The following is a 23,568-nucleotide window of genomic DNA, read 5'->3' as shown; positions in this document are numbered from 1 at the left end:
GTAGGGCTTTAAACAGGACTATTATATAGAGAAAAGATCCTCTCAGCAAAAATTCACACACGGGAGCTCTGAACTGGGGAGAGGAAAGCCTAACTACCGATTGGTAACCATTCCACTCCACAGGGAAAACTTTCTAATCCCCATTGGCGATTAGAATCTATCCACCCCTGGGTACATCAATATTACAGAAGATTCTATTTTGGCTCAAGTCACTATTTGAGATTCAGGGTTTTAGGCTGTAGGTGTGTGACCCAGGGATTGCTTGGTGTCAACTGGCAGAGGGCACGGGGGATATCTGGGGTGGTACCGGGATCCCCATAGTCAGATATATGCATATTAGTTCTCCAAATCGTGGCATGTAAGGTCTCTACTGACAGCCAATAGCTCACTGGCCATTATAATAATTTTGAAATGTATAGTATGGATAATATTTAAGGAGTTAGGTATCTATACTGGAAATTACATTCTTAAAGTATTTTACTCTTGGGGGAATTCTGCACCACTGCGCAAGCGCAGAATTAATGTCCCCCACAGATTTCCCCACCCCGCACAATAACGCATTCTGATGGAGAGGCGAAAGAAAGCTGCGAGAGGGGTCACGCTTCAATTACACCTTTCGTCCACCAGGGGCTGCTGTAGCACTAAAGGGCAGCTGGCTCACAGGCTTGAGCAACCAGCCGCAGAGAGGGAGGAGAGGCTGACTTCCTCATAGCGCCCTGCCTAAGGGGCCAGGTGAGGAGGCACAGCATATGACGGGGACAGACAGAACGAGACACACGGGGGTGCGGGGTCACACAGACTGGAGTTCAGAAGGGCTAGCAAGGGGAATAGACTGGGGCCAGGGCACAGGAGCTAGTGGGGTGAAAATATTGAACGAGGGGGTGCAGGGCCACATGGGGATGTGGGGGGTGCAGGAACACACACGGACAGGGGCAGCTATGCCTGGCTGAGTGAGGATGCAGGGCTACATGGGGACAGGGAGAGTGGGGGTGTACGGGGACATATGCAGAGATGCCTGGCTGAATGGGGGAGCAGGGACAACCGGGGACAGGGGCAGATGTGCCTGACTGAATGGAAGAGGCTAGTGAACAGCCAGGGTCTGCATGGATGAGGCTCCCCAACTCCCTAACAATCCCTTCCCCCCAAAAAACCTGTTCCATACTTCTCCAACCCACACCCAACAACCCTCCAAGTTCACTCCCAGGCTCCTTCCCAGCAATTACTTCCCTCTCCCTCAGCTCCTCTGTTACCCCTAACCCCGAAGCCTTTGCACTGCTTCCGAGGGGTGCAGAAAACACAGTTCTGTACTGTAGGTTAAAAGAATTATTACTCTAAGTTCTGTATTAATATATCTGGTAAGGAATCTATTGTCAAAAACATTTCCCGAATCTTTTTTGTTGTCTGTATTGTTACAGACATACTTAGTGACAGGTATTTTGAAATAAATGACCAAAATCATTGAAACCAGCGTGATTATATTGTTATTTTGACAAATAAAATATGCAGAATTTTAAAATATCATGTGCAAAATTTTTAATTTTCTGGTGCAGAATTCCCCCAGGAGCTGAGGCAGGCAACATGCTTTGGACAGATTCCGTTCATGTAGGGGGTAACTGACACCTTGTTTGGCCAAATGTATTTTGTCTGCTTCACAACGGAGGCTTATTTGCATACTGAGCCACACGGTCATTAAGATTTTTTTTCCCCACAAAGACTGCAAAATCTACAGGAAGGTGTCCGGTTTATGAATAAAGATCAAAGCACTGTGTTGATATATCTGGGGTTGCAAAGAAACACCCAGGATTCTTCACCTAGGAAGCAAGCTGACAGTGTGTTTGCCTTCTGAATGGAGGGTCACAGACAACCTGGCTGTAAAAACACTGTAAGGATCTTTGGGTGAACAATACTTAGACATGAGAGCACCTTGTTCAATAAGTGCAGACTCTAGAATGCAGATGATGATTTTATTTTACATGTAATCCTTTGTTTCCAATAATTATACTTGCTATCATTTGAACCTCTACCCTTTGTTAATATAAACCTTTTCTTGTTTTCACTACAGCCATATCTAAATGCTCTGTATTCATTGGTGCTATGATCATAGAATATCAGGGTGGGGAGGGATCTCAGGAGGTCATCTAGTCCAACCCCCTGCTCAAAGCAGGACCAATCCCCAGACAAATTTTGCCCCAGATCCCTAAATGGCCCCTCAAGGATCATCTGAGGTAAAACTGGTAAGCTAGGGTGTATTGCCTCCTTGGGAGCAGTGAATATGATGACTGTCCAGTGGAGCAGGGGCTGGAGACTCCGGGGGCATGCTCGGAGGTTATAGTGTGCCCATCGCTAACCTGGAAAGCAGGGCCTGTGGATGCCTAGAGGAGAGTGCTTGTATTCCCCATGGCCGGTGGAGCCTTGAGCTGTTCCACAGCAGGCACAGACAAGGCATCCTCCCGCTAAGGACAGGGGGTAGTGAGGTGCCCCACAATCCTGGGTATCCCCGAGAAGCATCACAAGGTGAAATACTACTTGCTTTCTGTAATGTAAAGCTATTGTCTGGTGTGACAGAACAGGTCTATCACTTGCAATTAGAACAGCAGCAGGTCCATATCATCCCTCAAAATATAGTTGGGAAAGAAAGAAGCCTACTAGGGAAGCACCCTAACTTTTTTCATCCCTTGCTAATGGTTTGGGTTTTTTATTGCCCTCTCTCCTCCTTGCTTGGCAGATGTGTTTGGAGTCACCAAAGGTAGATCAGAAAGTCCAGGTTTCCCCACAGGAACAATATGGACCACCAGTTTGGAGCAGCTGGGAGGAACCATGTTGGCAGGTCAAATAGGGAGATGTGTTTACATCAGTGATAGGATGTGTGGAAACAGATCATTCAAACCAGAACCCCGGAAATAACTTTCTCAACAGGGATCTAACCCCTTCAACTTGGTTTCTTTCTTTAGGTGACATTTGATCTCTGGACTGAAGAAGGCATCTGGGGAAAGGTTTTGATTTTTTCACCCAAGGAAGAAGGAAATATTATGAGAGTCAGGATAAGAATAGGGATCACAGGGACTGGTGTAGAAGGTGGTGGGAGAAGTCAGGTCCCCTTCTCCACTCCAGTCAAATCCATACATTTTAGGGGTTTATACTGCCACCCATCATCACAGTATCTGAGAGCCTTCATATAACATCAATAGCCATAGCAAAGTCCCAAGAAGCCTTCATGGAATTTCTGGCACTTTTCCCTTTTGGGGGCAAAAAACTCTACTTAGGGAAGGGTTTTTGGGGGGCAGGGTTTTGTAGGGGTTTTTTGGGTGCAAGAAGGTGTCAATGGTGGAGGTTTCAAGGAGGAAGGTTTTGCAGTTTCTCCTAAAATTGGGTTAGGAGAACATTTCCTAAAAATACGGCTAGTATCATTTCTTTAAAGAGGTATATACACGCAGGGTTGGTTTTGTGCTAAATATTTCTGTACTATAAATGAATTCCTTCTTGCTGGCAGTTTTTATACCACTGGGATTTCAGGCATTCCTTTGAACACATCACCCACTGAGACTGCCACGGGGGCAGCGTCATCGAGGGTTTATGTTAAAAAGAATGTAACAGATCACTTAGATAAACTAACGCTTTTCATTCCATTTAAGAATAATAAGCAACTTACCCTGCAAAAGGGCTCCTTTGCTTGTATTTCTTTTGCACTTATCAGTTTCAGATCTCTGACGTTGTTCAGCAGCCCTCTCTCATACAGTGCTTTGAGTCTTGGAATTTCTTCTTGTTCGACAGCCACTATTAGCTTCAGAAAGGATGACAGAGTTCATGAGAGACGCCAACATGGTAATAAATGCATTTGCAGTGCATGAAAAATGCAAAGGAAAAGCGACCGTTGAGTGCATTAATGAACACAACATATACCAATACTCAGGCTTTGTCAGCACTAGCACTTTTGTCAGTAAAACTTTTGTCCATCAAGGGTGTGAAAAAAAACCCATCCCCGACTGACATAAGTTTCACTGAGATAAGTGCTGGTGTGGACAGTGCTATGGCAGTGGGAGACGCTCTCCCGACGATATAGCTACTGCTGCTCATTGGGGGGGTGGTTATATTACTCCGGTGGGAGAGCTCTCGCCCGTCGGCATAGAGTGACGACACGGGAGACCTTACAGTGACGCAGCTGCAGCGGTCTGTTGTGTAGACATAGCCTCAGAGAGGACTGCCGCACTTAAAGGAAGTGTGAAAAAGAGGTCTTTAGAAAACAATTTAACTGACCTTCCCTGGAAGATATTTGCAACTAGTGCCATAACGCCAAAACTTAGAGTGTGAAGGAGGCAGGGGGATATGGTTTTAAATCCTGTTGGGACGCTTTTAAAAATAACATTTAACTTAAACCAGCAGCAAGAGAGTTTGAGACGTATATGGAGGGAAAGGAAGAAAGACACACAGTGGGGTGTCCTAATATGGAGTCTAAACTGCAGATGTTATCACCTCACCTCAGTAGACCATTGCCTTGCAGTGTATGGGCCCAAGGGAGGAATTCATTTGAGTTCCTGCGAAAAGATGGCAAGGGCACACTCACCCTGCAGGATTTAACCGTGTCCATGTATGCTTATGTGCACACCAGAATATATCCCTTGGTGAAATTACCACAATAGCGTGTGTGGTAGTGTTACACTGTATACATCATACAGTCACAGTTTCCAAAATCAGAGAGAGAGAGAAGATGCGGCAGCTACTGTACCTTGCCACACTGTTTGTATGGAATTCCCTTTCGGTCACAGTATTCATAGCAGAGGGCCGCACCCTGCACGCACAATTTAGCTTTCAGAGATCCAGGTGTGTAGTAAATGCCACTATGAATGACACCACTGTTATGTCCACTCTGGTGGCAGGCTAAATAAAGAGAGAAGTTATGCTATTAAAATACATGCGCCACATATCTTAGATTCATACACTACCTTCATTCTTTCAGTCATCAGAAAAATGATCAATTTAAGACTGTGTTCTGGTTAGATTCTACAGTAATAAGATGCAATAACATTCCACTCCAGGAGATTCCTCCTTTCATTCTCCTCCAAGCTGCTTAGAGTGGCTGTGTGGGACAGAGTCAATGAGAGGGGCTGCAGGGAGCAGTCAGTCAGGGCCCAGCGGGCTCATATAAAAGGAGTTGAAAGGGCTGGATAGATGACTGTGCTTGCAGGGTCAGGGGAGCGAGAGGTGCTCCTGGCTGGCTGCAGGGGCTGCAAGGGCTAAGGCAGGTAGTTGCTGGCAGGGAACCGGGGAAGCAAGGGAACAGCTTCTGGATGGCTATCAAGACTCAATTAAGATGGGCTACGGGGAAATGGCGAAGGGAACTACAGTTAGAGACGTGGCACATAGCTGCTACTTAGACGGTCCCTGGACTGGGACCTAGAGTAGTGGGTGGGCTTGGGTGCCCTCCTCCCCCAACAGCTAGTGAGGAAGTGGTTGTGTCCTGAGAGAAGGGAGTGTAGACAGGCCCAGGGAAGGGACTGTACATGGAACTGTTACCCCCCGGAAGGGGGCTGAACTGAGACTCAGCCAGCCGGGCTCAGAGGCCTAAAGGGCAGGTGAAGAGCCTCCAGCAAGGAAGCCCTGGGGGTGATGTGCCATCCCAGAGCAGGAACCTTCACACGTAAGCTGGCCAACTAGGGCACTGAGATAGGCCCTGTTGGTCAGACTGGAGCCTGGGGAGGGCTACAGAGACGTTGCCAACGGAGGGGTACTGTGATAACCCCTGTTGGACTGTGAAAGGACTGAGCCCAGGGAGGGCTACAGGACATTACTGAGGGCTTTGAGATACGCCCGGTTGGATAGTGGACTGCAGAAGGGGTTTGTTTGTTTGTTGGCACATAGATTGTGGGTGACTCGGCTGAAGGGCTGAGTCACCAAAGACCCTCCTGACAAGCGCAGCGGCGGATGGGGAGCACTGGGAGCCAAGAAACTGAGAAAACTGCAGGCACCCACACACTCGACCAGGGGCGCTTGCGAGAGGTGGGTGCCACCCCCTTACAAGCCACAATTGTGTACACATCAGTTCAGACTTTCTAAATGTTAACACTAATACTTAAAATGAAATGACCCTATAAAACAGGGATCTCAAATTCAAATGACCACAAGAGCCACATGAGGACTAGTGCATTGAACCGAGGGCCACATCACTGACACCCCCACCCCCCGCTGCCTCTGGCCCCGCCCCCACTCCACCCTTTCCATTAGGCCCTGCCCATGCCCCACCTCTTTCCAACCCTTCCCCGCCCCATTCCAACCCCTTCCCTGAAGTCCCCACCCCAACGCTGCCCCCAGGGGGTGCAGGGTGCGGTAGGGGGCTCAGGGCAGGGAGTTGGTGAGTGGGGTGCAAGAGGGTGAGGGGTGCGGCAGGTGGCTCAGGGCAGGGAGTGCAGGAGGGGTGCAGGATGTGGCAGGGGGCTCAGGGCAAAGGGTTGGGGTGCAGGATGTGGCAGGGGGCTCAGGGCAGGGAGTTGGTGTGTGGGATGTGGCAAGGGGCTCAGGGCAGGGGGTTGGGATGTGGCAGGGGGCTCAGGGCAGGGGGTTGGGGTGCAGGAGGGGTTCAGGGTGCGAGCTCCTGCCTGCCTGCCCTGGCCCCACGCCGCTCCGTTCCGTTCCAGGAAGCAGCTGGAACCGTGTCCCTGCAGCCCCTGGAGGGAGGGGAGAACAGGGTTCTGTGAGTGCAATGCTCTTGCCGCTCCTCTAGGTACCTCCCACGAAGCTCCCATTGGCCGCGGTTCCCTATTCCCGGCCAACGGGAGCTGCGGGGGGCGGTGCCTGGAAGGAGGCAATGCAGGAGCCCTCTGCCTCCTTCCCCCTCCTCTCCGGGCCCGAAGGGGTGTGCTGCCAGCTGCTTCAGAGAGCGGCGTGGGGCTCGCAACGCCACGGGGGGCAATCCTGCGGGTAGGCAGAGGGGTGGGTGGGGGGCACGGGGAGCTTGGCGGGCCACATGCAAGAGCCCCATGGGCCGCATGTTTGAGACCCCTACTATAAAGCCTCCCTGTACTCCAGTGCCAGTACGATCCTGGATCTCTCACATACTGGCAGCCCCGCTTGTCTCTGCAAAAGGCTTTCGAGCATTTGTGAGCCAGGCTTGACTGTTACTTCTTCTCTCTTGGGAAGTGAAATGGAGGAGAGAGAGGCAGGTTCCAAGAGTACTTTTATTGACCAAATTTAATTTCTTATTCGAAAAAGGTTACACAATCTCCCCTTTAAAATGTTGGTGCCCGAATCTTACGCCCATTCACTTACCCACACAACTGATAGCCTCCTCTCTTAAGACTCATGGTAAGACAAGGGCATTAAATACTTTAATATATAAATGGCCTATATAGCAACAATGACCCAGCTGAGGTGTCTATTTAAGGCATTCAGCTGTTTAAGCATTATCCACACACATTAGGTCACACTATTCTAAGTCAGCAGTTTGATTTACCCTCTTGGGATTCCTCGGACCCTATGCTACGTGTTTGGGGATTCTGCATAAGCACTTAGTGGCAGGAGACTGATCGTTGGCAATGCAGCTGTATTTGCAAGTTCTTCTTACTTAGCTGAAGAACAAACAGCAAAACAAGGGTGCTTAGTCTTTTTTGTTTCAAAGTCTGGATAGAAAACAGGCCTTGGTGTGTCGCAAGATTCCAAGTGTCCCTATTTACCAGCTGTGGTGTAAACAGGCACAAGTCCCATTGGCATCACTAATCAAACCCTGCAGGTAGTCACTGGAATAATTATATTAGCTCTGATCTTCAAAGCGAGACTACTGCATGGATCACCTATGTTAAGAGCCAGGAAACTGGTGGAAACTACTAGAGCGTATCAGTCCCAGCTGTTGAGGAGGTGCCATAAGCAGAGCTGCACATTCGTCACGGCATTATTTTTAATCAAAAATCCTTTCCCATGATTTTTTATTAAAAATGCCCTGACGAAGAGAGGGGTCCTGGGAGGGGGAAGGCGGCTGAGAGTGAGCCTGTCCTGTATTCACCTATGGGACAGAGGGGCCTGAGTGGTACAACACCACAGGATGCCAGGTCGCAATGCCTCTCACTCAAATTTGGCCCGGCTGGCCCCTCATCGTGATGGCGGGGCAGCTGGGCCAAACCTGAGCGGTGTTGCGACCCAATGCACCAGGTCAAAATTCCTGGGCCCAACCCTGTGGGACAGGGGCCACAGAAGCTGCCACGGCAGGGTGAGTTTATTAAAATCACAGACACAAACACAAGTCAGGGACAACTGGGAAAATCATGGTATCCATTATATTTTTCCCACCAGGACAAACCTGCAGACCTAGCCATAGGCCTTCCTAGACTGATGATTTTCCAGTCCCTGTGATAGATGTAGTGGTACATCACATGGGTAAGCTCCACAGATACAAACAGCAACTTTACCTTTTGCATCAATTCAGCGGCACGGATGTCATTTACCCCTTCACATAACACAAGAACTAGGCAGCAGGTTTAAAACAAACAAAAAGACGAACTTCTTGACACGACACACAGACAACCCATGGAACTTGTTGCCAGGGTATGTTGTGAAGGCCAAAAGCATAAGTGGGTTCAAAAAAAGAATTAGTTAAGTTCATGGAGAACAGGTCCATCAATGGCTATTGTGACAAAAGTTCCCCTCTATCTTGGTGGGTCCTGCACTTATTGGTGGATTTTCTTGCCTCAGAGATTCACCATGTGGGTTGGGGAACAGCCCAGAGACCCTCCCCTCTGGAAGGGTCTCTGGGCTGTGGACTGCAGCTGTCTATAGTGCCTCCTGTAACAGCTGTATGACAGCTACAACTCCCTGGGCTACTTCCCCATGGCCTCCTCCAAACATCTTCCTTATTCTCACCACAGGACCTTCCTCCTGGTGTCTGATAATGCTTGTGCACCTCAGTCCTCCAGCAGCACACCCACGCCCTCTCAACTCCTTGCGCCTCTTGCTCCCAGCTCCTCACACTCACACCACAAACTGAAGTGAGCTCCTTTTTAAAACCCAGGTGCTCTGATTAGCCTGCCTTAATTGATTCTAGCAGCTTCTTCTTAATTGGCTCCAGGTGTCCTAATTAGCCAGCCTGATTTAACTGGTTCTAGCAGGTTCCTGATTACTCTAGTGCAGCCCCTTCTCTGGTCACTCAGGGAACAGAAAACTACTCATCCAGCAACCAGTATATTTGCCCTTTACCAGACTCCTGTACCCCACTGGTCTGGGTCTGTCACACTATAAGCGAAGATGGTCAGGGATGCAATCCTATGCTTGAGTGTCCCTAAATCTCTAACTGCTGGAAGCGGAGACTGGATGACGGGGATGGATCACTCAGAATTGCCCTGTTCTGTTCCTTCCTTCTGAATCATCTGGCACTGGCCGCTGTCGGAAGACAGGATACTGGGATAGATGGACCATTTGTCTGACCCAGCATGGTCATTCTTATGTTTTTCTGACTAGTTGGGGGCAAATCACCAGTCAAGAGAAGGCCAAAGACTCATCCAAGGGAGCTATTATGCTCTTCCTCCCTATGTTTGCATAGTCCCTTGACAGGACTGCACTGTGAAATTATTCCAAAGGGGAACCCTTCATTCATTTCAGATAGATGGGCAGATAGATACTGTTTCCCCCTCATTAAAAGAGCCTCCCATTTTTTTGTTATTTTTTTCTCAATTCAATACCCTTAACATTGCTATTTTAGTGTGTATGTGTTTTTAATTAAAATATCTTACAGACTGACACCAGGAAACCAGAAATAAGCAAGGGAAGAAAATGCAAACTTCTTTGCCACTCTCTGATACAGTGGATATCATGGATAACATGGATACCATACCTAACTCCTTCTCCTTTTCCAGCACACTGAACGTGAGCGATGGGTGTCGCAGAATGAGCTCTCTGGCAGACGCAAGCCCCACAATTCCACCGCCGACAACAACCACATCAAAAGTGCTATTTAGGAAAAAAAAGGGCATCTTGTAAGAGTTCTCTAGCAACATGCTTCACATTTACACGGAAAGAAGCTGCATTTTAGCAAATGAATTTTGAACCCCTTGAAAACCCACTTCTTCTGAAATCCAGACAAGAAGCCAGCTGACTAAGTCATCCACTGATTTACCTTTGAGTGACCTGCTTGTTTATGCTGAGGAAAGGTGCGGAAGGTTGGGAGGAAAGAGGGGTGTGTTTAAAATAAAAGAAAAAAACCCACCTGGAAGTGAAGCTGGAAATTTTGTGCAAGGAAGACCAGGGAGTTGAAGGGAGACAGAATACACAGAGAAAATGTATAGTTCAGTGAAGAAAAACAAACAAACTTCACGTTCCCCAAAGCCAATGAAAATAGAAGTTTCCATCCAACACATTACTGGCGCGAAATCACTCAGTGATCTGGAGGATGGCGTGGACTGCACCCTCAGCAAGTTTGCAGATGACACTAAACTGGGAGGAGTGGTAGATATGCTGGAGGGTAGGGATCGGATACAGAGGGACCTAGACAAATTAGAGGATTGGGCCAAAAGAAATCTGATGAGGTTCAACAAGGACAAGTGCAGAGTCCTGCATTTAGGACGGAAGAATCCCATGCACTGCTAAAGACTAGGGACCGAATGGCTAGGCAGCAGTTCTGCAGAGAAGGACCTAGGGGTTACAGTGGACGAGGAGCTGGATATGAGTCAACAGTGTGCCCTTGTTGCCAAGAAGGCTAATGGCATTTTGGGCTGTATAAGTAAGGGGCATTGCCAGCAGATCGAGGGACGTGATCATTCCCCTCTATTAGACATTGGTGAGGCCTCATCTGGAATACTGTATCCAGTTTTGGGCCCCACACTACAAGAAGGACATGGAAAAATTGGAAAGAGTCCAGCGGAGGGCAACAAAAATGATTAGGGGTCTGGAGCACATGACTTATGAGGAGAGGCTGAGGGAACTGGGATTGTTTAGTCTCCAGAAGAGAAGAATGAGGGGGGATTTGATAGCAGCCTTCAACTACCTGAAGGAGGGTTCCAAAGAAGATGGAGCTCGGCTGTTCTCAGTGGTGGCAGATGACAAAACAAGGAGCAATGGTCTCAAGTTGCAGTGGGGGAGGTTTAGGTTGGATATTAGGAAACACTATTTCACTAGGAGGGAGGTGAAGCACTGGAATGCGTTACCTAGGGAGGTGGTGGAATCTCCTTCCTTGGAGGTTTTTAAGGCCCGGCTTGACAAAGCCCTGGCTGGGATGATTTAGTTGGGAATTGGTCCTGCTTTGAGCAGGGGGTTGGATTAGATGACCTCCTGAGGTCCCTTCCAACCCTGATATTCTATATTCTATGATTCTATGAGGACCAAGATGGTCTCCTTTGGCTTGAAATCTATGAATCAGCACTTAAGCGGCGCACACAGGATAATGTGATTTAAGCAAAAAATTGACGTACTGTAAAGGGGATACAGTACTCTGGTGGGAATAGACCTCATTCTAAAAAAACCTACTTTTCTTTTTCAAAATCCACTCAGTTGTCAAAAAATTGTAAAAAATCCCAACCCAAGCTACTAGTTTTGTAGGACCCATACAAACAGGTTTTGTGCTTCTGTACTTACTTTGGAGCAACAGTTGAATAATAAACACCATTCCCACAGCCACAAACATACCTGCTGGCACTGACAAAGCCATTCAACAGATAAATAATGCCCTGTTGGAATCTACCACATTAGAAACAGGAAAACAAATGGTATCTGAGGTTAGCCAAGATGAAAATAATTTCGTTCAATGTATTTTTATTTTATTTGAAAAGTCTGTCTCCTGAGATGCTATGGAGCTCACTGCTGCGCATCACCACAGGATCCATTTCCTCCCTAGGCAAAGACACTTCCTGTGTTCACATGGAGGCACCTGGGGGTTCTGAGGAAGACTATTTGAAAAGTAACTTAAAAACTGAGACAGTGTCTGGATATTTGCATAGTGGAGCATGAGTACCTTTATCTTACAAATTTCGGGGAGAAGACTATGGACACAGTCCTTTCAGCAGCTAACGTAAATGCATTATGGGATTAAATGGAAGGCTTTCTCCTGCTGCCTCTGGGCTGGTGGCCCTCGTTACTGAAATACATACAATGTGAACAGTGCCTCACATGAAACAAGGATGAGTCTAAATTCAGATCTAACTTCAAGATATGGACACTGGGACGTAAAAATGTTTCGTGTTTCAATATTGCATGTCCATGGATCAACAGTAGGTATTACTCTACAGTAAAATCCTACTATGTGACTATGATAGAGTGAGATATACCTGTATCAAATTGTTACCCCATTTATTCTGAGAACATCATTTTGATGCAGAGTCGCCACTTTGTATTGTAACCTTCATGTTATATTGCAATCCACATTGTGGATTAGAATGTGGTGTACTGAGGACTGCGTTGGAATTGCAAGCTATCAATTTAAGAGTGGGGAGGGTTTCTGAATCCAGCTTGCAGCCCAGAGCCTGCATGGCTCTGTGGCAGAGCATGAGCACAGCAGACAGACAACCTGGAAAGAGCCAGGTGGGGTGAGCTGTGTCTCAGTGACTTAGGCTACGTCTACACTATGGGGCGGGATCGATTTCAGATATGCAAATTCAGCTACGGGAATAGCGTAGCTGAATTCGACGTATCTGATCCGACTTACCCCGCTGTGAGGACGGCGGCAAATCGACCACTGCGGCTCCCCCGTTAACGGCGCTTACTCCTACCTGGGCTGGTGGAGTATGCGCGTCGATTCGGGGATCGATTATCGCGTCCTGACGAGACGCGATAAATCGATCCCCAAGAGATCGATTTCTACCCGCCGATCCGGGCGGGTAGTGAAGACAAGCCCTTAGAGAGCAGTTGGTTTTCGCTCTGTGTGTTTTGGGGTTCTTGTGTGTTACTTGTTCTGAATTCTAAGAAAAAGTAGTTTTACATTGCAACCTTCTAGCAAGAGTATTAATGTTTTCTATCTCATTTCTGGGTGCTTGCTGTGAACATAACAATTTTGTAATACAGACTTGATATCTAATGGAATGACCGTGTCTGAGAAGCTATGACTAGAGCCCTGCGTGGATACAAAATTTGTATCCGCATCCATCTGTGATCCACAAAAATGGTCCACGGATATCTGCAGATGTGGATATAAAGCAGGTATCGGTGGATTTGCAGTGCTCTAGCTGTAACAGAGTAATCTAGAGCCATCAACTCCAGGTATTCCCGATCCCCTGCAATAACGATGAACTTTCTACGCAGTAGCCTGGCTGGGAGCAGGGACTGGAGTTACTCAACCTATAGCAAATGGCTGGGAGATCTGCAGTTTCTTTTGCTAGCTACATGACCAAAGGAGCCAGCGTCTGAAGTTAAGAAGGGGTGACTCTGAGCAAGGAGGCTGTCTGTGTCCACTGCCATATGCCAAGAAACCTGTCCAGAGAGAGACGAAAAGCAAGGAGTCTCCTTAGCCTAAGGATGCTGACCAGGCCTCAGGCTCACAGAAGGGGAAGGATCAGACTAAAGTGGGGGAAAGGAATAATCTCAGGACTGTTTGTGGTTTCTTCAAAGATCTGTAACTCTATGCTGTTTCGAGTACAGTGCCTATAATTAATACATTACTTTGCTAAACTTGCATTCATTGGTTGCCTGCCACATTGTTCCAGTTAATCAAGAAGCTCAGTGCACCCAGAGCAAGGTGGAACTCATAAGATGTGTGTAAGCAACTGGGGGTTCAGGGGGCTGTGATACTGATTCAGAGGTCTAAAGCAGCTAGGCTGCAGAGCCTCTTGTCCCAAGGAAGAGGTGCAGAAATGATGTCTGCAACTGCACATAGGATCCAGCCAGTGGGTCAACTCGCAAACTCGAGTCTGTCCAGAGAAGGGGACTGGGTCAAACTGTGACACCAACTTGCAGTGACACTTATTTTTTAAGTGACACTAGTTTCCGTTTTTGAGATTCCCAGATTGTTGTGCGCTCAACATTCCTGACCCATTAATTCTTTCAGGGGAATCAAAGTGTTTTGGTTTATTTCACTAGTGTTAGGCCAACAAGTGCTCTGAGGTCCCAATTCTGCAAAAATTCATGCATGTGCCTATTTATGCCCTCCCGGTAACAACCCTATTAAATCAGCGGGACCACTCACACTGGGTACAGTTAACCATATGCTTAGTTTTTTTGCAAGATTGGGCCCTAGGTGAGTAAGTGCTCAGGTGAGCTGTGCTCTACCAGTCCTCCAAGTGTTATTAGCATTCAGGGTGACCAGACAGCAAGTGTGAAAAATCGGGACACGGGGGTGGGGGTAATCCAATCCAAAATCAGGACATAAAATTGGGACATCTGGTCACCCTATTAGCATTGCACAGGTAACACAGTGGCTAAAACACACCAGTCGCAGATCTTTCAAGTAGAAGAAAACTTAAGTCTCAAACGATTTCCCTGGCCTAGGAGAAGCGTTGGGAGCCGCGGAGGGAGCAAGCTCACAAGCACACCACGGCCCCAGCCGACCTCTGCCCCGGGGCGAAGGGGAGCAGCAGAGGCAGGCAGGCCCCAGCCCTGACTTCCACCGTCCCCGTCCCGCCAGCCCCCCCACGGCCAGCGGGCGAACTGGAGCCAGCTCGGCTTCGCGGGCGCCGCCCCCCAGCAGGCTCGCCTGGGTCGGGCCAACAGTGACCGAATCCACTTCGGCTCCGTCTACTCCGAAGTCGGCGCGTCTACACCGGGCCCGGTTCTAATTCCCTCCCGCCAGGTTAGCGCCGGGCCGGGCCGGGCTCCGTCCCCGCCGCTCCCGCGGGAAGGGCCCTACCCCGGCGGCCTCACCTACTGCGGCGGCGCTGCTGCCCCAGGGCCCGGCACAGCCCGGGCAGGCCCAGCCGGCCCCAGGCGCGGCCCGCCCGCAGCAGCGGCGGCATCCTGGGCTCGTCCCGGCGGTGGCTCTCGGAGCCCGAACCCGCCCCGTTCCTCCCACCGCCGCGAGAGGAGGAGTCACGCCGGCCGCTCCCCGGGTGTCAGAGCGGGCCCAGGGGCGCCGCGCCGGGCTGCTCCCCGCTAGCCATGGGGGGGGGGGGGGGTCGCCTGGCTTCGCCTCCAGCCCCCGGGGCCGGGCCGGGCCTGCGCCGCCTCAGCGGGGCGGGAGGCCTGTGCGCTGCCCGGGTGAGCGCAGGGCAGCCCGTGGCCTGGCCGGGGCCGGGCCTCCCTCCGCCAGGCGGCTTAGCGGGCCCCAACACTAGCCAGGGCCCTGCCGGGCCGGCGGCCAACCTGCCTCCTGCCAGAGCCGTTACCCCCAGACTCAAAGACGTGGGAGGCTCACAGAGGCGCTGGGTCTGTGACAGGAGCGGGTGGCCCAGGGGCTGTGGCCTGCGAGGTGCAGGAGGCCAGACTAGATGATCAGCAGGGGCGGCTCCTGGCACCGGCGCACCGAACGCGTGCCTGGGGCGGCAAGCCGCTGGGGGTGGCTGCCGGTTGCCGTGAGGGCGGCAGTCAGGCGGCCTTCGGCGGCACGCCTGCGGGAGGTCTGCTGGGCCCGCGGTTTCGGCGGTGGATACGCCGAAGGCGTGGGACCGGCGGACCTCCCGCAGGCATGCTGCTGAATCCACGTTACCAGCGGACCTCCCGCACGCGCGCCGCTGAAAGCCGCCTGACTGCCGTGCTTGGGGCCGCAAAATACATAGAGCCGCCCTTGATGATCAGGGTGGTCCCTTCTGACCTTAAAGTCTTTAGCCCCATGGGTGGCCAACCTGAGCCAGAGAAGGAGCCAAAATTTACCAATGTACATTGCCTAAGAGCCACAGTAATACATCAGCAGCCCCCCATCTGCTCCCCTCCCCCAGGTCCTTCTGCCCACCGGTAGCCCTGCCAGTCAGTGCCTGTCCCTCCCTCTGTTTCGTGGTGTGCAGGAAGCTCTGGGGGGAGGCGCAAAGGCATGGCAGGCTCAGGGGAGGGGGTGGAGAGAGGGTAGGGCCTGTGGCACAGCCAGGGGTTGAGCAGTGAGCACCCCCAGCACATTGGAAAGTTGGTGCCTGTAGCTCCAGTCCTGGGTCAGTGCCTATACAAGGAGCCACATATTAACTTCTGAAGAGCTACATATGGCTCTGGAGCCACAGGTGGGCCACCCCTGCTCTCCCGCGGTCTGCCGCGGGATCCTGAGAGGATATGATTTGGCTAGAGCTCCCATTTAGGAGACTTCTCCAACCTGCACCAGCCCTTCTTAGTGGTGTGGCCTGACTAAAATCAGATCAACAACAGGCGGTGTCACTGTGAATATAAACGACTTAGCATTTATTTACATTTGAGTGCTGATGCTATCTGTTTAAAATTTGAAAACAGAACTGATCTTTGATTCCAAGTTGCGGATTTAACTATGGCATTTTTCTTAGCACTTCAGCATTTTTCAGGCTGCCAGTCAGTGGGATGCTTCTGATGACATACATTCATATCTGTAATCGCTAAAAAGTTAAAAATATCCTTCAATTAAGTGACATAGTGTTATTTAAACAAAACAAAATACCTGTAATATATGTTTCCTTTGTACGTGACTAGTGGCAAGAGGACAGAGGCACCAAACTGACATTTCAGTAAACCTCTCTTTCAGTTCTATGATGCTGTTGGGAAATTTCATACAACCAGTGCTCAGCTTAAAGAAACTATCAACCCCAGGTCCACGCAGGCACTTCTGGGGATGGCTGAATGCAGTTTTTAACAAGTAAGGAAAACAGATGTATGTAATAGTTCATGTGCTAGTTAAAAGCTCTGATGCACATCACTGTGTAGCGTGGTTATTCAGTTAATGCATAAGCAACAGTAGCTAGTTACAAGTCACAGAAGAACAGGAGAGAGCTTTTTCTATTAAAAATGTTTTTTCTTTTCAAACAGTATTCTGTTGTCAGACAGTGGTTGTTTCTTACATGTTCCAGTAATAAAATCACTGATTTACAAAGGAAAGTGTGTGCTTTAATCAGTATGCTGTGGGGTAATTTTATTTACCTTGGTTGAGACTAGTTAGAATTTAAATTTTAGCTTCCTAAATCCCCATCTTCCTTTGGCCTTGATTCCATTAGCATTTAAATTCTGGCTCTAGCATTCTACATTTCCTTTATGTATTCAGAAGACACTCTAAAGAATTATCCTTCCTAATGTAATTTAGTTGCACTAACAGGTTTTTCTGTTTTTAAAAAAGTTAAAATTTAATTATTTCTCTATCAATAACAAATGTCAGACATTCATAATCTGCATTCAGTCTTCTTCAGCATTCTCCACCAAGTCTTAAGAAGCATCCTCATAGAATAGATCCCAGGATTTTAACTAATTCCTGGGGTGTGTCCCTTTGTAGTACTATTAAACCTTGACAAAAGAGATGTCAGGAATTGCATGTATGTAGCCATCTATGATGGAATCAAAACTGACTCAGGAGGCAAAATCCCAAATACTGTTGTAAAGCCTCATCCTGGGCAGATGCTGGATATCGCCTGCATACAGACGTCTCTGTCTGTTTCATGCTTTTGCAATACTTTGTGTAGCATTTTCATGCCTACAAGTAGTTTTGAATTAATAAGGTAGGGCAACGTGAGCTTAATGAGTGCATGGGGTTGGCAGAGGTAGAATGCTGAGCACAGACAGAAGGAGAGGATTAGAGAGAAATACAAGTGACAAATCAGCTAGCAATGTCTTTCTTCATTACATTACCAACATTTAATTTTAATTTAAAATATAAATTAACACGTTACCAGATTTTTGTTTTAAATAGTGCAGACTTAATAAGTTGGTGCAAAGCACTGCCCTGGGACTCGATCCTATCTTTCTCCTTTCCTTTCATCAGACACTTCAAAATATTTATTGTGCAGTAACAGGGCTGCAAATGTGATAAAGCTGTATGTTGGTATAGGGAGATCTAAATGTTTGTTCTATGTTGACAGGGTAGACTATGAACGTATACAGGCTGTTGGCCCTGATAGAGCCGCTTCGGAATGGCTTCTGCGTTGTGGGGCACTGGTTCGTTTCCAAGGCTATGATAAATGGCAGCATGACTACAATGGTCTCCCAACCGGGCCTCTGGGAAAATACAAGATACAAGCAATCGATGCCACAGAGTCCTGCATCATGTACCGAGGATTTGATTATTTGGGTAACCAAGACACAGCTTTACAAATTATATATTGTCCTTAAAATTCATCCATTTGCATCAAAGACTGAGCAGTTGTGTCTTTTTTTGTTTCTTTGTGACTCACAGAGAAGGCTTGATTTTTAAAAGAAAAATGTTTGTGTTTTAATTGAGAAATATCAGATTTGTACCTCTGTTTTTGCTGGAGGTTTCTTTTTAGGATACAGATGGATTGGGAACTTTGTCAGCCACTACTTGAAGAGGGAAGAGCATTAAACAATTGGAACAAAGATTTATTAGTTAAATAAGTTCATAGTTCAATATGCATTAATGCAAACCAGGGTTTTAAATGTTCTGAATAAAAAAGACTTACTCTAAATCATGTGTCCATTTTTGCTATTTGTGAAGCCGTAGTCATTTCCAGGAAAAGCCAGATAAGCAAGATCTGAATTTCTAATTTAAAAAACAGAAGTTTTAAAAAGCTGTTGCCTTTCAGTCGTCTTTTACACAACAAAGAACAAAAATGGGACACACACTCTTTTTTTTCTTTGCAAATCATCGTAAATTTCTTGCATAATTGTATTGTTAGTTCAGCACTTATCGGTCATGCTGGGCATGCTGATTTTCTGGCATTTGCCTACTTCCGTATAAAAAGCCCTTAGAACCTTAGTCATGCTTTTGTGATTGTGAAGCCAACAATGGGATCGCTGCAGAGTATAGTACAATAATTCATGATGCATTATGGCTCTTCCATATGCAGGCATCTGTTGCCACCGGTTTATGGAAGCATGAGAATAAGAACTGCAAACCTGTTGGCGGCATCTCGTACAGTTTGCTCCTTGTATTATGATTTTTCTCTTTTCCAGATGGTCTCAAACACATTGAGGAAATTAAGCTGAGCAACTGTATTTATATCCAGGATGAATGTCTGCAGAGGATCAGTGAGACTGAGAGTTTACAGAAAAGTCTCCTGCGACTGATGATAATTTCCTGTGGGAATGTCACAGATAAAGGCATCGTAGCACTCCACAAACTAACGTGAGCCATTGAGGGAATGTCTTGTAGAACATGACTTTTCTAGCTCTTGCCATATTTGTATGTTTAGAATAGTATTGGATCACTGAAATTCATTTTTTTTGTTTACATTAGATTTCAATAGTCTTTGATGTACAATGAAAGCAAAAACGGTGTGGGCTGTTCTGAGAAATCAGTTTTAGCAGTCTGAATTAACACACAAAAATCTAACAAACCCATTAACCTAACAACAATTCAGTAAGTAGAACTAACTGTAGGCTATAGTGCTGAAAGTAGGAAGCCTAAGAGTATGTGAATCCACAGCTGAATCATGTCCTCGTAATTAACCTTTTTTCATGTCCCCATTTGTAGGTGAGATTCAGAAATGTTGGTTGCTCAACAGATTACAGCAGATCATGCAGTCCCTGTGCTCAGGCTTTGTCTCTGCAAGTGCAGTGGATTAGTACATTTACCTGCCACCTTTGGACTACTATGTTAGGATATGTCTGTGCTACACTGCACAATTGCAGCGTAGATGCTTGGGCTGTAGCTCGGACTGTGAGACCCTGTGAGTGGGGAGGGTCCCAAAGCCAGGGCTCCGGCGCCAGTGTCTACACTATAATTCTATAGCCCTACAGCCGGAGCTCCGTGAGCCTGAGTCAGCTGACCCGGGCCAGCCATGGGTCTTTTATTGCAGTGTAGACATACCTGGGAGGCTTGCTTAGGAACTAACAACCCACTTTCACCTTGCTTTCTGCCAGTGAGCACCCCATCCCTTTCTCCTCAACGTAAAACAAAACCAACCCTGGCATTTACAATTCACCGCACCTCCAATTATCTTTGTTTACTTCAACCACTTTGCTTTAGCTGTGTCTGAGGTAGCTCCTAAGGTCTTTGGGATTGAGGCCTTGTTTGTTTTTTAATCCCTGCATGGGAGGGATTCAACAGAGCACTTCAAGCAGCACTATACTCTGATTATTATACAGGAGTATAAACATTGACAAACTCCTTGCTAATGGTGAAGAGGCACCAGTTTGGCTTTCACGGCCTTAGTAAGTTACTAGGAGGACTTCTGATAGTAATAAAAAGTAATGTAAAAAGAGCAGGATGGTATGTGGGGCAGGGAGCTTGTCTTCAGTTTTGTCAGCAAAGCACCTTGCACACTTTAAGAAATGAATCAATGGAAGCTTGAAACTACTAAGCTCTGAAAACTTTAGGCAACCAATTGTGAAAATATTGGCTCCCTATTAAAAATTCTTTGAAACACCTACAGCCCCCAGAGTCTCTTCATATGTATAATTAATTTAAGGGTGAAAGTATCTGTGCTTTTGAAATTAATCACACTGTCTTGTAAAGTAGCCACTGACTGACTTTTTATATATTTATAGGAACCTTGAATATTTATTTCTGAGTGACCTTCCTGGGATAAGTGAGAAAGAAACTACTATTCAAATCCTTAAGAAATCAATGCCATCACTGGAGCTGGAATTAGATTTAGAATAAAGGCATCTTTACATAATTCTGAGGTCTTATTTCATAATATTCATTATCCTTAAACTATATGGGTTATACAGTTGTCACTACTTATATTTCCTCATGGAAGAAGCTCTCTCATCCATGGCTTTGAAGGTATTTAAAAAAAAAATCAATCTCAGTGAAATGTCGTTGAACTTAATTTGTGCTTCACTTAACTATAGCGAATGTAATTCTGTAAACACTTGTATGTTTTGGAGTGGTTGCAAGAAGATAAAGAATTCTGTCTACTAGCAGGGGAAATAAGTAAAAACCAAATACTCTTCCTTGCACCCATGTATACAATTACAATGGCTGTTTTTAAATGTGCCTCTGTCTACCAGATGAGTATGGAAAAGAGATTGAGTATGGCTGAAGAACTAGACAGGATACAGCTGTACTGAATATTTGTCAAGTTTCACCTGCTGTCTAAATGCACGGTCTGTTTGGGAATGTTACCAAATGTGTATGATGAAGTTTTAATAAACACTCTTGAAAACCAATTTAAGTCAAATCCAAATGGAAAGAAATTAGGGGTAGTTTTTTCAAAGACAGGCTCTATAACTTTTCCAAGGAACTGCAGCTGGTAGGCCGAGCACTTTTTTCCCATGAAGAAGCAGGTTTTCTGGTGGATGCCCTTGCACAGACTATTGCTTTAAACTACTTTGGGCTGAATTAGGCCTTGTACCTACCCCTAGGGTGACCAGAGAGCAAGTGTGAAAAATCGGGACGGGGTGGGAGGTAATAGGAACCTATATAAGGGACCTCAAAATCAGGACTGTCCCTATAAAATCGGGACATCTGGTCACCCTAACCTACCCCCGAACAGGTTTGGGTGCACTTAAGGAAATAACGTAATTAGTAACGAATATTTTATACTTCTGCCAAGTTGAGAGAGGTGGTCTATCTTCAAAAGGGTTATAGTGCTTTTATGAACCCCTTCCAGGCTTCTGTGATAGGGCAAAGAAGGGCTTGCAGGGAATTGCCAGGACAAGGAAACAAGGTTCTTGCTAACTCCACAGTTGTGTGTTGAGAGTTCCCAGAAGGGGAGAGTGAAAACCTCTATTCAGTCTCCTTCATGGCAGCCCTGAATGTTTCTTTTTCTCTCTTCCACTCTGGGAATCTATTATGGATTGTACCTGTTGCTCTTTCTCTCTCCTTTAAATCGGTTCTCCCTCAGAGGTAATGCAGAGCAGAATGGAGAACATCCCTTATTTGTCCCATTTGAACAACCTGTCCATTCTGAAAGACTCACTGACCTGTATCTTGGAGGGTATATATATGCTCAGCAATTTGGGGACAGTAAACTGAGCTGGTATTTATTGTAGGATAAATATGAAATGAAATAATTAAAGTTAGCTTAAAGAACAGCCCTGACTAGTAAGTCGAAGGAAGGCCTTGGAAATAATGAATTATAAGGCTAGAAGGAATGAAGTAGGGAGGATGTCTGGTTCAAAGAATAACTAAAACATAAGGAAAGATTTCTAAAAAGGCCTCTGACCAACAGGGATGACTGGGGATGGTTTTAAATAAGACAGGGAATTGGTCTTAAAATGATCCAGCATAGGCCTTCCTACCCCACATATCAGTGTCATCTCAAAAATTAGGGCCAGTGTGAACCCAGATGCAAAAGAAATACTGTTGGTCAGCAAGGAGGAGGGGCAGAGAGAGGGAGGAAAGGCCTTGGGGAGAAATACAGTCTGATCTGTGTTAAGGCTGGAATTAAGGATGAATGGTCTCAAATTGGTTTTTAGCTAAAGTCAGTACTTGGCCATGACATCACTTGGTTGTTAAAGAGCATCAAAAGTAAACTCTGAAAAGGTTCATTGGCTGACCACGCTGGAGCTGACCAAGATGGGGTTTAGCCCATTTGTAAGTATCCTGATCAAATGATAAGTATTGTGTTACTGTCTGGATATAGTAAATTGCTTACGCTTTAGGCATGTTTAGAGCAATTGTATAAATACCATTTGGCCTTTGGATTTAATAAAGGAATGAATGGTTAAATTAGTGGTATGGTGATACTCTGCATAAATAATAATAGAGACACCCAGTGCTGGAATTATTAGTGAACTCTGCTACTCAACTAGAAGGCTCTTCGGGAAGAAATATGGCCACAAAGGAGCGCTAAGTGGGAAGGGGAAGCTTTGAGGAAAATATATAATCAATGTAATTTTTTTAAACAGGCTATCACGTATCCCCCTACAGCTGCTGCTCTCATAGAATCCACCGCTGGCAGGAGATAGTTTTAGTCTCTGCGCTTTAGCTTTTTCCGTACCAGTGAGTGGGCTTTTCTACTGGAACTGGCCTTGGGGTTTAATTAAGTGATGTATAGAGATTAGGGGAAATTAGAGAGACTGTGTTATGGAAAGCAACAGCCTAAAACACTTACAAGAAGACGCAAGTGGAAGTGTCTCAGTAATCTACTGTGAGGTGAAGTGTACCAACAATTCCATCTACTTACAAGAGCGCTGGTGAGGGAGCCTTAGGACCCATCTAGCATCAGCTAGTTGGTTTCAGCAGTGGACCTAGTTTCTGATCTTACATACACAGATGTCACTATTGACTTTCATGGAATTACTCATACTTCATCAGTACAAATGAGAGCAGAATCAGGCTCCGTGAGTTCCCTTGGGATTCAGATACCACAAACAGGCAGAATTGTACTATTGGGCTTAGGCCAATCTCTGACTATTAGAGAGCAGGATGAGGTGGGGGGCAGATTATCTCACATCTTCCTCTGAAGCATCTGACACAAGATTCTGGACTAGATGGACCTCAGGGCTGATCCTGTGGCAATACCTATATTCCTACTGTTTAGACGGTGGCCATGCTTGGAATATGGAACTCTAGTACAATCCACAGCTCACAAGATCAGGTCCATGATGTGACACTCAGCCTACATGCTACTTAACTGTACAGCATAATTGCTCTGTTCCATCACAAAAATGCAAGGCTGGATGACTTATTCGTACATAAAAACACTGAAATATATTTTTCCCCCC

General features: G+C 46.8%; 2 protein-coding genes across 6 annotated transcripts in view; one reads left to right on the top strand and one right to left on the bottom strand.

Moving 5' to 3' along the window:
- The window catches only part of L2HGDH (L-2-hydroxyglutarate dehydrogenase), a 30,980-nt gene extending 15,739 nt beyond the window's left edge, over nt 1-15,241 (bottom strand). The window contains exons 1-4 of one of the 2 annotated variants that reach the window (XM_065593983.1): nt 15,222-15,241; nt 9,812-9,927; nt 4,724-4,875; nt 3,650-3,781 (exon numbers count right to left, since the gene is read on the bottom strand). Coding sequence is in view for 1 of the 2 variants with exons in the window: in XM_024105501.3 (XP_023961269.2) it covers nt 3,650-3,781; nt 4,724-4,875; nt 9,812-9,927; nt 14,761-14,852 (492 nt within the window). In the remaining variant the exon portion in view is untranslated. Of the gene's footprint in view, nt 1-3,649; nt 3,782-4,723; nt 4,876-9,811; nt 9,928-14,760; nt 14,898-15,221 lie in introns of those variants that run through there. The other variant, XM_024105501.3, reaches the window with a different exon arrangement.
- DMAC2L (distal membrane arm assembly component 2 like) lies at nt 14,305-22,570 on the top strand. Of its 4 annotated transcripts, none has more exons than XM_005290248.5 (5): nt 14,305-14,689; nt 16,532-16,642; nt 17,853-18,061; nt 18,904-19,075; nt 20,440-22,570. In XM_005290248.5, exons 2-5 carry the CDS (start codon nt 16,536-16,538, stop codon nt 20,552-20,554), a joined length of 603 nt encoding a protein of 200 aa, XP_005290305.2. In that variant the 5' UTR covers nt 14,305-14,689; nt 16,532-16,535; the 3' UTR covers nt 20,555-22,570. The 4 variants fall into 4 exon arrangements, with proteins under 4 accessions (XP_005290305.2, XP_005290304.2, XP_065450058.1 ...); XM_005290247.5 differs by having other exon boundaries at nt 14,548-14,689; nt 16,480-16,642; XM_065593986.1 differs by lacking the exon at nt 14,305-14,689 and adding an exon at nt 14,951-15,093 and having other exon boundaries at nt 16,480-16,642.
- The last annotated feature ends 998 nt before the right edge of the window (nt 22,571-23,568 follow it).

This window comes from Chrysemys picta, chromosome 4 (assembly GCF_011386835.1).
Source record: "Chrysemys picta bellii isolate R12L10 chromosome 4, ASM1138683v2, whole genome shotgun sequence".
NCBI lineage: Eukaryota > Metazoa > Chordata > Testudines > Emydidae > Chrysemys > Chrysemys picta.
Note: the sequence above shows the minus strand (reverse complement) of the source record. Positions and strands in the feature narration are given on the sequence as shown.

What these genes read in the sequence shown, in the direction of transcription:
- DMAC2L (XM_005290248.5), top strand. Translation starts at nt 16,536, where the DNA reads ATGATGCTGTTGGGAAATTTCATACAACCAGTGCTCAGCTTAAAGAAA. An exon ending in CCGAGGATTTGATTATTTGG is followed by an intron (nt 18,062 to 18,903) that starts GTAACCAAGACA and finishes TCTCTTTTCCAG; the next exon opens with ATGGTCTCAAACACATTGAG. An exon ending in GTAGCACTCCACAAACTAAC is followed by an intron (nt 19,076 to 20,439) that starts GTGAGCCATTGA and finishes ATATATTTATAG; the next exon opens with GAACCTTGAATATTTATTTC.